Below are 14,024 nucleotides of genomic sequence, written 5' to 3'. Positions count from 1 at the left end.
GTTTTTTTTTTGGTTTTTAAAAGAGATAATTCTTTGATCATGCTTGGAGATATGTAAGCTCCCAAATTCTTCAGGATAAACTTCAACCTCTTACCAGGATTTTAAAGACTATTTCCTAATCTGCATGTTCACTGTATTATTATTTCTTACTATTCACTCCACACTTGAATCAAAGTAAGCCACTTGTCATTTCCTATGAATGTCCTTAATTTTCCATTCTCCAGCCTTTACTCATTCTTGCTCTTTCTGTCTAAAACGCAATCCCTTCATCATTGATCAAAATTACTCTCTAATATTGGAGCTCAACATGGAATAGAGCAAAATTCAGCTGTTTTCCAGCTACGCATGTAAACACTTATTCCACACATATTTATTGAGCACTTGCTATATTACAAACACTGTATTACTGACTGAACTACACCAGTAGATGGCAGGTAGTTTCTTCCCTCATCATCATCTTCACCTTTACTCACCGGGAAGTCTACTCTGAGAATCTGAGCAGGGTTTCTATTTAGAAGGACTCATTTTTCTTGATGTAATAATAACTATAGTTGGTCATGCGTCACCTTTGTCAACAACTCCAGAACTGAAAGGCACATACACATTATCTCATTTCATCCTAATGCAGAAATTAGTAAGAAAGATAAGCCTGTTTCCATCTTATGAAAGAAGAGATGAACGTTCAGAGAGGTTAAGTTAACCAACCTTGACTGGTGTCAGATCTAGGATGAGGATGCTGGCCTTCTGACCCCTTGTCCAATTTTACCACTTCCAGAAACCAGATGCAGAGGAGGGAGAAACAATGTTATCTCTACTTTATAAATAAGAAAACTCACTTAAGCACAGCACAAGTCAGGATATGCTGCACAAAAAATGCACCAAGTAAACATAAATCAGATACCAATGCTGGAATTTATTCATAAGTTCAGTTGTTGGTCATTTGGCCTTGCTCTGTAAACACTTAAAACTTGAACTAATATCGTCATTTGTTAAACCAGCAAATGCAAGTAATTCTTCTGTATTTCCAGTTTTGTCTTATACTATTTAAGTAACTTTTCAGAAAATTTAGCGAAAAATATCTCTCATACTCCACAAATTCTATCATAATCACTGCTAACTTGAAAGTGTTTCCTTTCTCTTTTGTCAGACACAAAAGGTTTATATTATTACAATTATAGTTCTCATACCCAGCTGTTTTTTTCATCTGATTTTCTATTTATATTTTTCTGTATTTCTACATAGTCTGAACATAGAACAGGTCTTGGAATCAGAAAACTCAAGTTCAAAACTCTGTTTTACCACTTACCACCTATCTGCAAAAGCAGTAGTGTTATGGAGCTCAAAGCTTTTATAATTTGGGGGGGCCCTCTTTAAGAATACAAAATTGAGAGCAGAATTGAATATTTCTTTGGAATGAAAAAGGAAATCACAACACATTTCTGGAGATTTGGAGATTTTTATCTTTTCTTCTGAGATGTCTTTAGGCAATTTACCAGAAATACTTATACAGAAATGCTCTGATTGCAATCTGGCTCCCACCCCTCACCCCCACCACCACCACACCATACCCTGTGACTCTGGCACTCACAGAGGCCTGGCAAGTCAGGGCCGTGAAGTTTAAGCTTCTTGCTTTATAGTAAATATACCTCTCTGCAGTATGATCTTGGTCACATAACTTATCTGGTCCTCAGTTTGTTCATCTATAAAATGGAATCATAATGGTTACCTGAGGAGATTGCTGTGAGGACCCAATGAAATAATTCAGGAACTGGTACTGGAACCCATTGGGCACCACACAGGCAGTCATTATTTCCTAACACCAATGATCAAGAGGTGGAGGTTACACATGAAACACCCTGCATTGTTCCGACTCCTTGTAGAGACAGTTTCCTTCCAGTTAGATTATTGTCATTTTCAACAAACAATCTATGCCTTCTTTTCTTATGTCATTTTTAATGGATTTTTAGACTAGTAGATTTTGTTAGTTTTTACAAAACCTTCTCTAGCAACATATGTCTAAAATAGGAATTAGGTAAAGCAACACTCTATCTGGGCCTTCCCTGTAATTACTTCTTCTGAAAATAATGCATAATAAAACCAAACTTTTTTGTTGTTGTTGTTGCACTGAAGCGATTAGAAAAAGGTTAAAGGACTCAGGAGATTCAACGGCTCAGGCCTGTAAGCAGATGGGCCATTCATAACTTTGTAGTTTCTAATTCAGAGCAGTCTCAGATGAATTTCCTGCCCAAGCTGGTCTGTTTATGGAACAAAAGCCTGGAGATGTGATTGTTTCACGCCCCACTGGAAGCGCACACTGCTCAGGGCTGGCCTCTTCGGTGGCCTATAGCTGTCAGAGGGACTCACCGCCCTCAGCAATTTGGCTTTTACAAATCACTGCAGGGAAATCCACTTTAGGCAACACATAAACGCTTTCCTTCATACCACTGGAACTCACCACAATCCTTTTTATCTTGTAAGTAACCCGCAAAGGTTTCAATGAACTATTTCCTGTTACTGCTTCCTCACCGAGAACGGTACCGTTTTCTGTGGCGACTTTTCCAAAATGCTGCGAGACGTCTGAAGGTGACCCCTGAAAGTTGTCTCTAAGTCATCTATTCCACAGTTTACAACATAGATCCCTCCAAGGGCCATTTTCATGTGGCTGCATTTTACCTGACATCCCACCGGCTCTGACAAACAGGGGCTAATTAGGTCCCTGTAAAATAATACACAACAATGTGGGAAAGGCGCTAATACCACAACAGGCAAGAGATGCCACGCGTCTCATTCTATTTTAAACAATTAGCCTCAGTTTTATTCTTGCATTTGTGAAAGAAATGCTTCTGTAATTAACAACTATTCCAGCCTCAGCTCAGTGTCGTTGTCTTGGATAATAACAGAAGGAATGGGTAGGATAACTGCAAGGTGGGTAAGAGAGATGAACCTGAAAAGGAGGCGTGGCACCATCTCATAAGCAGATCTGAGTCTGAGGGGCAAGAAATGGGCCCTCCACAACCTCTGAGTGTTGGAGAGAGGAAACAAGAAACCGATTAACTAATTTTAAACAGTGGGTGGTGAGGCATAGATATTACTTCCCAAGATTTCTTTTATTGAGTCTTCAGTTTTCGCTTTCGTATTTAAGAAAGAATATATGTTTAAGACACTTGGAGATAATTGAATACTTACGAACAAATTTTCTTCAATACTAAAAGTAAATGTCTAGTAATGGTACATTCTGAAAGAGAGAGAGAATTGACCTCAAATTTTAAATTAAATTTAAAATAAGTCTGCTTTGACTTATCAACTTTTGATTCTATGGTAAATTTCATGATTCCATCTCTGTTAAGATACTTGGTTCACCTATTTACATCACAGTCCAAAAGCATGAGAAATTGGTACTAATCTCTACTATTGCTCTTCCCAAAACTTCAACCCAGGTATCTCTTCCACATCTTGAATTTTGGTTTTCATATTCTTCAATTAGGTTGAGCTGATTTTTTTTTTCCAGTAACATCAGTGTAGCTCAATCAATGGTGATTTCTAATAAGGAGAGTGTATCCAACCCTATGCCTGAAAAGAATGCTTCCCACATACACATACATTGATGTATATTTATTAGATACATGAATGAATGGTAGAGAAACCCCTTTCCATCCTAAAAAAAAAAAGTTAAGAATTACAGTACAATAATGTAATGGGGGGAAAAAGAACATTTAGGATAAGATCCATGTTATAAGAGGTTATCTGGATAGTTTTTTTCATTCACTGCAATTTCTGAGTATTATATAATTAATATATTTACTCCATTATTCAAAATTGGTCCATGGATTACATATTTGCCACAAATGCAATAATTCACACTATTATACTAGCCTAATATGGGAAGCTGAAAATTGACCCTCAAAGATGTTGAAGTGTGACTCTCCAGAACCTATGAACGTGTTGCCTTCTGCGGTAAAAAGAACTTGGCAGATGTGATCAAGTTAAGGATCTTGACGTGCAGAGATTAGTCTGGATTATCTGGGTGGGCCCAATGTAATCACAAAGGAGGCACAGGGAGATTTGACTAGAAAGAGGAACGTCAGAAGTATGTGGCATAAGGAAGACTCCACCAACCAATCCTAGCTTCGAAGATGGAAGAAAGGGCCAGGAGCCAAGGATGCAGGCAGCCTCCAGGAGCTAGAAATGCCATGAAATGAATTCTTCCTTGGAGCCTCCAGAAGGAATGCAAGCCTTCTGGCACCTTAATTTTAGCTCATGGAAACTGACTTCAAATTTCTGACTTCCAGGCTCTAAGATAATAAATTTGTGTTCTTTTAAGCCTCTAAATTTGTTGTAGCTTGTTACGGCAGCAACAGGAAACTAATACAGCATAGTGTAATAATTCTCATTCTACAGAGAGATACCTAAGATCTATCTCTTTCGAAGTTCTATGATCCACAGTAAACGGGCAGTGACTTGACTAAGATGAATTGATACCCCTTGAGAAGGAATGACAAGAAGAAACCGACCATCTAAAAGTTAAAAGTGTCTAAGGAAAATCCATGGACATAATCCAATGTAGAGTATTATTATTACATTGCTTTTTAGGAAAGAATTTATTCAATAACTGCTTTTATATGCCTTTCAAGCTATTTTAAGGTTTTATAAAAAATACTAATTCAATGAACTCTAGAATCCTATAGGACTTAATGATAACAGGAAACACAATCTGTTGATAATTGTAATAACTGACAAGGCCTTAATAGTGTATGTTGGGCTTTAATTTTCTAGATTCAACGTAGTTATAGTAACAGATGGTAGAGAAAGGTTCTGTCAGAAGAAGCTACAGCTGATCAGTGAGAACCAGGTCAAAGGGCTTGTTCGAAGAGCTCCGTTCCTTCTTGCAACATGCCCCATCCAGCTCTTGTGCACTCCCCAAACGTGGAAAGATGCTGCGATCACGTCCAGGCATGCACCCTACACCTCTTGCAGCTGTGGCCTCGGGTCTTGAAATGCATTTTTTGGGTGGATGCAGTGGAAGCCTAGAAAGCCTGCCCGGCTGAGAGGTTGCACAGCCTGGAGGTGTGTTCACCGTAGAGCCTGGGCAGCAAATGCCAGCCAATAAATAATCGTGGCCTTGTTTTGTTCATATTCTTATATTTGATCTCCTTCCCTCTTAACTCCTTCTGTGGGGGTCTGTTCAAATATCATTTCCCTAGGGAAACCTTCCCTGCCTGACCACCCATCTACTTGGATCCTTTCATTATAGACACCATCAAAATACTGCATTCCTTTCCGTCAGAATGCTTATCATGGTCTGTAGTTATGAGTGTCTCTCTCTCCGTCAAGCATTAAATCCCACAAGATTGAAAGCAGGTCTGATCTATCCTCCCTAGTTTATGGTAGGACACGATCACTATTGTTGAGTGAATGAGTGAATAAGGACCCAGGATGTGGATCCAGGCTCCCTTCCTCCTCCCCTAACCAATACTTGGCTAAGCTATAAATAATTCCATGTAGATGAGTCAATGTAGGTGAGTCAAGAAGACAACATTCCAGAACATTCAGACTATATTTGTTGAGGGCCCAGTGGGATCTGGAACTCTTCAGAGAGCTACAATCTAGAAGAGGAACTAAGAGGAGCTAAAACATCTACAACAAAAAATGGAAGTAATGACAACCACAAGTGAGGGGCAGATAAAGTGCAGTGGCGATTTAGAAGAGGCCAAGTGACTTCCAGTCGGAGGTTGTCCTGCCTTATTTCCTGAACCACCTTTCTTGATAATAGTCCACTCTCCCTTGCCCCTCAGTCCTTTTGTCACATCCATTGGGCACGTGGAGGTGCTGTCTGTTGCCTGTGCTGCACCACCGGATCAGCGGGCCCTGACGCCAAGGGGAGGGCAGACGAGTATCGCTGTGCCTGAGTGCAGGGCCCTGCCTGTGGCTTCACCCAGCCGAGGAAACGAGTGGGGCTGAATGAACACAGACGCCATGATGGGCCTAAGGACAGGGCCTGAACTCCTGCCGCCAACCTTGAGCCGGTCCCCAGTGCTGCTCGGCACGTCTCCTGTGTCTCCCTGGTCAAATCCCTTCCCCATTCTTCTCAAGGATTGTTTCAGAAATACTTCATTCTCCTCACATCTCCAACAGTGCCTCCTTTTCTCTCTCAGCAGAAGCCCCTGCCTCTTAGTCCACAAAGAAACTCAAGTCAAAGAATTTGCTAAGCAGAGTCCTCACCCAAGGGCAGGCCCCCCTCCCAGGGGCAGCCCACTTCCAATGATAGACCCAGGCCTGTAAAACCATGTCTCCTCACCTGACTAGGGACAACTTGAACGAGCCTCAGAGCTCCCCATGGAGTTGGCCGAGATCTTCACTGATACTGCACGGCCTCCCACCCTCCCCTTGGGTCACTTCCTGCTTCCTTCCCTTCCTCGGGTTCCAAGAGCGCTTCCTGATACATGTCCTGCATGCTAATCTCCATCGCACTCTGCATTCCAGACGATACATGGACTGCCAGCTCCAGCCGCTCTTCTTCAGGAGCCTTCTCTGCACCAGCCTCCCTCCCCACCAACCTCACCACTGTCAGTCACTCTGGCCTTTGAACATGGAATGCTTGCTCCCTCCCTGGGGCCTTTTACCTGCTGCTCCCCAAACCCTTTACCTAGTTACCTGAGGCCTATTCAGTGATAGCTCACCTCAAACTTAACTTTCTCCTGAGGAAAACAGATCAGTTTCTTTTGTCACAACTTCTCATGGGACCTTACTTCTCTCCTTCATAGCACTTAGAGTGGATCTTCCCTCCCAGAATTTAAGCATGCTAGCAGGGCTGAATTTTTTTTTTTTTTTTTTTTTTTTTTTTTTGGCTCACTGTGGCATCCTTCGTGTTTTGCATAGTTTCAGCTGGTGTGCTAAAACCTGAGCACATTCCCTCAGGGAGCTTACAGTTCACTAAGACAGACAGTAATGTGGACGTTCAAGACTGTAGTAGATCTTCATTTCACTAATGAAGAAATTGAAGTTTGTGATGGACAAGGCCCCACAGTCAGTAAGAAGAATTGGTATCAAGCTAATTAACTCCAAGACTCAGGGAGAAACGAGGGGAAGAGGGAGGGAGGCATGAAGGAAGGATTACAATGCCTGTTAATTTGCTAAGTTATTTTGATGTGGCCTGAACTAGGTAGTTTCTTCTGAATCACAAAATTCTCTCTGTGAATTCCTAGTGATTTAGAACTACATTGCGCAGTGCAGTCGTCCTTCACCACATGTGACCACATGGAGCCCTTGAAATGTGGAGGGTCTGAACGGAGATGTGGTGTAAGTGTAAAATGGACATTGGCTTTCAGACTGAGAATGGAAAAAAAAAAGGAATGCAAAATACTTCACTAATAATGTATATTAATCACTTTAAAATAATATTTTGTATATATTGGGTTAAATAAAATGTATTGTTAAACTTTAAAAAAATGTGGTAGAAGCCCTTTCTCCTGACATTATTTGCACTCACTGTTAGTTGAGCAACAGTGTTCAACAAACTGGAGAAAGTCTACTAGCCAACTAGCTCTGGGGGAACAGGGAACTTGGGAATGAAGAATGTGGGTCAATTGAATGAATGTTGGTTAAGGGAAGTTAACACTAAACAAACAAGATAACTCACTATGCTGCAAAGAAACGCAGTTGATAAGGTACAAAGTAACTAGTAGACACATTAGATAGATGAATATTTGGCAACAATTTGGTGAATACCTGTGGGGTGGCAAGAGGCTGAGCAAAGACTCAGAGATATAACTGTGGTGTATTTACAGGGAACTGTGACTATGTAGTTGGGCTTGAATAAAGAGTTCACATAGTGGAGTAGAGTAAGCTCACACATAAAATTTGACATACTTGGTATATACAGCCCATGAACTACTCACTTATTACATGCAGAAATTTACTTTAGCATACATTTACTTTACCAGAAGAAAGGGGCCCAACATACACTAGAGAATAATGGTGACAAGTAGGCAGATGAATGCCATAGGGCAAAGGGTCATCCATTTACCTTTTGCTCTGGCAGAGCATTTTTATTTTCTTCTCCTATCCAACCTAGGATTAATTTTTTAAAACTTATTATTGAAGCATAATGCACATACGTACAGAAAAATGCACATAATAGTAGAGCTTGGATTTGTAAACTTAAATACAACCATAAGATGGCACCCAGCAAGAAATGAAGCTTTGTAGCACCCCTGACGCCCATCCCCCACCCAAAGGCTCCTTTCAGCAATGCTTCCTCCAAGGTAACCACTCTCCTGACTTCCAATAGCATACATTAGTTTTGCCTATTTTCGTACTTTTATAGAAATGGAAGCATACACTATATGCTCCTTTGTGCCTTATGCTTAATGTTAAAGACTCAACCCAAATCTCAGACGATTGAATGAATCCCAGCTCAGTATTATACTATGTGAGTTTAGACAAGCCTCTTGACCTAAGCCTGTTTCCATCCATAGAAGTGCATTATAACAATGTGTATCACCTGATAGAGTTGTTGGAAGGATTAAATGAGCTAATGTATGTGACTGGTACACATACCAGCTGTAGCAGCTGCTACATTGTCCTCCAACTTATTCTGTGAACATCCTGGGTGGTGCAAGATCCCTGGCTGGGGCCCAGCCAATTCTCTGTAGCATATGGGGGAAAACCCACACAATCTAGGCAGTGACCAGCCATTTCCTTATTCTCAAAAGTGAGCATCTACAAATAGAGAACTTGGCTACTTGACCCATTTCACTCGGGGCCAAAGAAGAGATGCCATTTCTGTTACGTATTGATTCACCTCCCCTTCTAGAATATCTGCTTCTTTACGGGAAGGGTCATGTCCTGTTTACCATAGTATTCCCAGGATTAGCACCAGGTTCTATAAGCACTCACTTAAGTACCGGTTGCTAATTGAACAAATACATAAGTACTAATTGTATTGGGGCTTAGAAAATTGTCAGAATCTGATCCAATCTCTCGAGCTACGGTTGGCAAAATTACAGTAGTAAAAATCAGAGTCAAGTCAATCTCCCTCCCTCTTTCCGTGTGCTGGCCAGGAAAATCTACTCAAACCTAGCACATCCTGTACTTGGAACTTGAATAAGCACACCAGGTCTGAGACCTTCAGAAATTACAGTATACTAAGCTGCTTTTAATACTGAGTTTGCTCAAACTCCACATCTTTTAATGTACTCATGCCAAGATACTAACGTTTTCAAAAACATTCTCTTCCTAACACGTCAGCCATGAATAATTTTCTTTCCTGATGCATTTTATCTTAGTTTTCTACCAATATATTTCACATATTCTTGATTATCACCTTTTTTTTTTTTTTTTTTTTTTTTTAAAGCAGGAAAGGGGAAAGTGTAACGTTCGGAAGGAATTTCACTTGGTTCATTTCACCCTCCACTACTTAATTAAAAATAAATTTTCACTTCTCACGGAATGAAGTACCTCTTCAAAACCACCATCTGTTTTACATTACAATTAAAGTTCTGATTGGCTGGCAAACCTATCACTCTATTACTGGACAAATCAAGCAGAAAATTGCATAGTTATGAGCTAAAAGATTTAAAAAAAATAATAGTTTACTGACTATAAAACAAACCTGGTTTCATGCAGGTAACTAATAAACCAAAGCTATTTATAATAATCTGTTGTGTAAAATAAGTATGGTTAATATTCCCTAAGTCATGACTAAATTTTTTTTTTCAATTTAACACTTACTGAGATTTTCTAAACACCATGCTAGACACAAGAGCTATAAATGGCAAACTCTACTCTTTAAAACATAAAGCGCAGTAGGGAAGTTTCTGGAAGCACTAGGATAATCAGGAAATGAATGACAGATCTGTGCCTTAAAGGGTGAATAAGATTTTAACAGGCTAGGGAGACAAAGAAAAGCAGTCATGCAGAGACATGGAGACAGGCGTATGCACATCTATATTCTTGGAAGACCCAAGTCACCACGTCCAGATTAGGAAGTGAAGGAACACTTATTATTATTTGGGCAACAGACAACTATGGAGTCTTTGAATAGGAGAAATGTGACAGATCTGTGTGATTTCTGTATCTTTCTGCTTAATATACGGAGAGAACGTGCCTCATTCTCGCAGCAGTTATATTTTACACTGTCACTTAGATTGGCATTCGGGTTTCATGTGTCAGTCTCACACACTTGATATAAGCAGTCTTCTGAGAGGTAAACTCGCATCTGATGGGTTAGTCCATCAGATTTCTGAGCCTAGAAAGATAAAAGTAAAATCTGGATGGTGACGAATTCACCAAGGCACTGTAATACTGCATAGACCTGACTGGGTGACCCGTTGGCCTTGCCCAGGTGACACCCTGATGTCACTGAACAGTTTCTTGATAGTTCTATAGACTGGAGATCAGAGTGATTAGTGCAATAATCCAACTAAGGGATGAAGGAATGGAACTAGAGCAGGGGCCTTATGCAGGCAAAGGATTTACAACAGATTTCAATGTGAGGGGTGAGGGAGAGAGGAGACTCGTCAGTGGATGATGGAAGGGAAGGCAACACAACTAAGAGATAGAACAAAGGAAGAGCAGGTCTCAGGAGGGAAAAAGAGGGCATGTTGCATTTAAACGTTGACAGGAGACTCGTGGAAATATCTAAAGGCAGCTGAAAATATGGTTCTGAATGAGGCTGAAGAGTAAACAGTAACATGTTAAGTTTGTTAACAGATAAAATCACCTGTAAAGGAGAAAAAAAGTCTATAAGAACAGAATGTTGGGTTAAGTCCTTAAGGGTCCAGTCAATACCATAAAACTCAAAAGCAAAGGGAAATGAGCAATGCTAAGTCAGCATTTGTACACAGATGCTTTATTTTAGATGTTAACAGTCAACATTCAATGCAAGATTCTCTTAACAATGGTAAGTTTTCCCATACATCAAAAAACTCAAATTTAGTCAGGGTAACTGCTGTATTAATGTGAAAACCTTACAACAAAAATGCAGTGCTATATGTGTGTACTCAGTTTCCATGCAAGTATGGCTGCTATATATATGTCTGGCATTTTTATAACATATTGAAAGAAATTCAAATGAACATAACTGTATAAAAATGACTTAAGATGCCCGACATGCTTAAGATTAAAAAACTTCTTGCAAAAAGCAACAAAGCCGTTAAATGAGGGATTCAACCAATACCAACCCAAGTATGTACCAATAATCCCAGGCTTATCTGCAATAGATTACCTTTGGGATAATTTAATGCTCGAGAAAAATTATGCTTTTAAAAATATAGCTCTTCCAAGATATTATACTTTGGTGATTGGAGGCTATGCACATCCAAATAAGGTAAGGGCTACATATATTTAAAAAAACAAAATACAACATTATGTGCTATTAATTCAAGGTAACTGAAATTTAAATGGTCCAGTATGATTTTGCTACAGTCATTGCTTTTACAAAGTGAAATTTCTGTGAGAAGTTCACTAATTAGGAAGCAATCAACATACTTAACAAATATGCTAAGAAGATTCAAATTGGTTCATCTATTTGTTATCAACAAGGCATAATCTTAGTACCATACATTTTCTTCACTTCTCACTACATATAAGATGCAAAAAACGAGCTAGTGGATTTAAATAGCTTAAAACCCTTTTAGGTCTACTGTTCAAGAGCTAGGCATTAAAATACTTAGCATTTCCATTTCTATTAACGTCAGAAAATCTTAAGCTGTTTTTGTTTTAAGGCATAGTATTTTGGTATTTGCAAGAATTTGCCTGGTAATGGTTGATTCCGTTAAGTTAACTTGAGAACGTGCCATCATTTGCTTTTTATCTTTTTACACAGTGCAAGTGGTGGTCGCTCTTTCCTTCTCTCATAGCAGCAAGCCGATTCTGCTATTTTCTATAGCAGCATACTTCAGGAGCGGAGAGGGAGAGAGTGTGTCGATCATAAATAATTAAAGCTACAGTGTACAACTCTATTTGCCTGTCAGTGTTTAAGGTGACAGCACACCATTATATGTCTCAAAAAAATCACGTAAATCTCTACACAAAGCAAATAAAGACATTCTTTCAAGAAGAAATAAAATAAGTGCAAACACCTAAAACAGGCAACTGAAGCAACTGTTGTAACCTGTAGAGAAACACAAAACATTTATAAAAGGACAAAATATTTTTATAAATAAAAAATAATGTTCTCTACTTCTGAAACATTGAGTAAATATAATAAACTTCTAAGTGCAGACTGTTTTTAGGGACCAAAGTACCATATTATTTTTTAAACAAAATGCAAAAATTTCAAACACATATACAAATCACCAGATTAATTTATATGACCCCTCCCCATATAATTTAAAAAGAAAACATTAAATTATTATTTAGTACATTTTTAGAACTACTTTATAACCGACATGATTTAAAGGGCTTAGTGCAATATTTAGGTAGATGTGACATACAGTATAGATATTGTATTCTTTGCAGCTATAACTTACTGTTTCATACTTAAAAGTCAAAATTGTTCTTTCTATGTTGCTGTAAAAACAGGAAACAACATTGGCTTCTAGACACCCTGTATAGGTATAAATATCTACATTTAAGCTTTAAAAATGAAAATAAATTATAAAACAGACTTCTTTCCAATTTACAAAGTTTTCCTGCTCCTATATACTGTACAATACATTCAACTCTCTCAGCTCTTCTGAGATTTATGAGGAAAATACTGACTCTTTACTAATAAGGAAAAAAAACCTTTTTCCACACTTTCTGTTTTTAGTACTATGCTCAAATAAATACATTTAACACTGTAGTTAATTTTACTGTTTTTGAAAAATACCAAAAGTTAGTAGTGCAACTTTCTGTCCTTCCTTTAACTCCGTTCCATTGTGTTTCTTTGTAAATGGTAGGTAGCCTAAGTAAATAAATCAGCACGTAGGCAAAAGTACTTCATAAAACCATGTGTGCTTCCCATACATAGACTAATTTCAGAAATTACACATACTCATACACCTAGCTATAACGAAACTGCAGCATCAAGAGTAGCAACATACGTCTTCTGAGGCAAACATGTGAGAATTTACTTTCAGAAAGCCATGAACTAATTCTAATATGATTTTCCCATCTTGTTCTTTAAAAACAATTTTTTAAAATCTCATCTCTTAAAAAATAAACTATGAAATTGCCTACCCCTTGCCTAAGTGGCTTAGATTTCTGCCTGCCCAGTATGAAAAAAAAAAAGATGCAAACTGTTTTAGGACTATATTAAAACTTTAAAAACAATTAATTGATGAAAATTTCATTGCAATCTAATTTAGTATAGAGTATAATAAGGAGCTGGGGCATTTCATCAGTTTTCATAACAGTTACAGTATGAGAGCTCTTGATGTGCTGCTGGCAGCTGTGTAAGTACTCAGATATCGTCTTGCTTGTTCGGTCATGATAAGTTGGTCTTCTGTCTTCCCATAAACCACTGTTTCCCACTCACAATTTGACTAGGAAGGAAATATTAATAGTAATATTAAAATTACTAAAATAATTACCCATACTACTACAATTATACTTTTAAAAAGTCAATTATTGTAATTGATTTGATATTTGATAAGTAATTATTGTTAAAATGTTTTGGTAATGGCACTGTAATTCTTTTTAAATAACGATGCTATGTTTTAAAAATACATACTGAAATACTTACAATCAATTTTCTTAAGTCAATTTTTTAGCTATTTATATTGTTTATAGGCCTGTAGAGGCAGTTCAAAAGTTATGTCCCCACAACTCCCCCCAAAAGTCAAATCAAAGGAAGTGTCAGTATTGTTTCAAAATTTTACAAAATATTGAAAGAGAGGATGTAAGTTCAAAAAATGAGCTGAGAATGCTTGATGTCTTGAAAATTAGGAAATATAGTCATAGCATAAAATCAAGTTTATGTCTGTTTCATTTGTTTTCTGCCTTTATTATAAAGATTACTACATTATAGGTATGACCTGCTATGTAATAAATTTGCCTGAAAAGTTTTGTGTTAAACACTTGGAAGTCAAATCATTTTAAAT

General features: G+C 38.2%; 1 protein-coding gene across 3 annotated transcripts in view; it reads right to left on the bottom strand.

Annotated features, from left to right (window-relative positions):
• Positions 1–10,827: 10,827 nt before the first annotated feature.
• The window catches only part of MYBL1 (MYB proto-oncogene like 1), a 32,717-nt gene continuing 29,520 nt past the window's right edge, over positions 10,828–14,024 (bottom strand). For 2 of the 3 annotated variants that reach the window (XM_033125873.1, XM_033125874.1), the window contains exon 16: positions 10,841–13,466. In XM_033125873.1, coding sequence (XP_032981764.1) covers positions 13,338–13,466 — 129 coding nt within the window. In that variant the 3' untranslated portion in view covers positions 10,841–13,337. Of the gene's footprint in view, positions 13,467–14,024 lie in introns of all 3 variants that reach the window. The other variant, XM_033125872.1, reaches the window with a different exon arrangement.

Source organism: Rhinolophus ferrumequinum, chromosome 14, assembly GCF_004115265.2.
Source record: "Rhinolophus ferrumequinum isolate MPI-CBG mRhiFer1 chromosome 14, mRhiFer1_v1.p, whole genome shotgun sequence".
Classification (NCBI taxonomy): domain Eukaryota; kingdom Metazoa; phylum Chordata; class Mammalia; order Chiroptera; family Rhinolophidae; genus Rhinolophus; species Rhinolophus ferrumequinum.
Note: the sequence above shows the minus strand (reverse complement) of the source record. Positions and strands in the feature narration are given on the sequence as shown.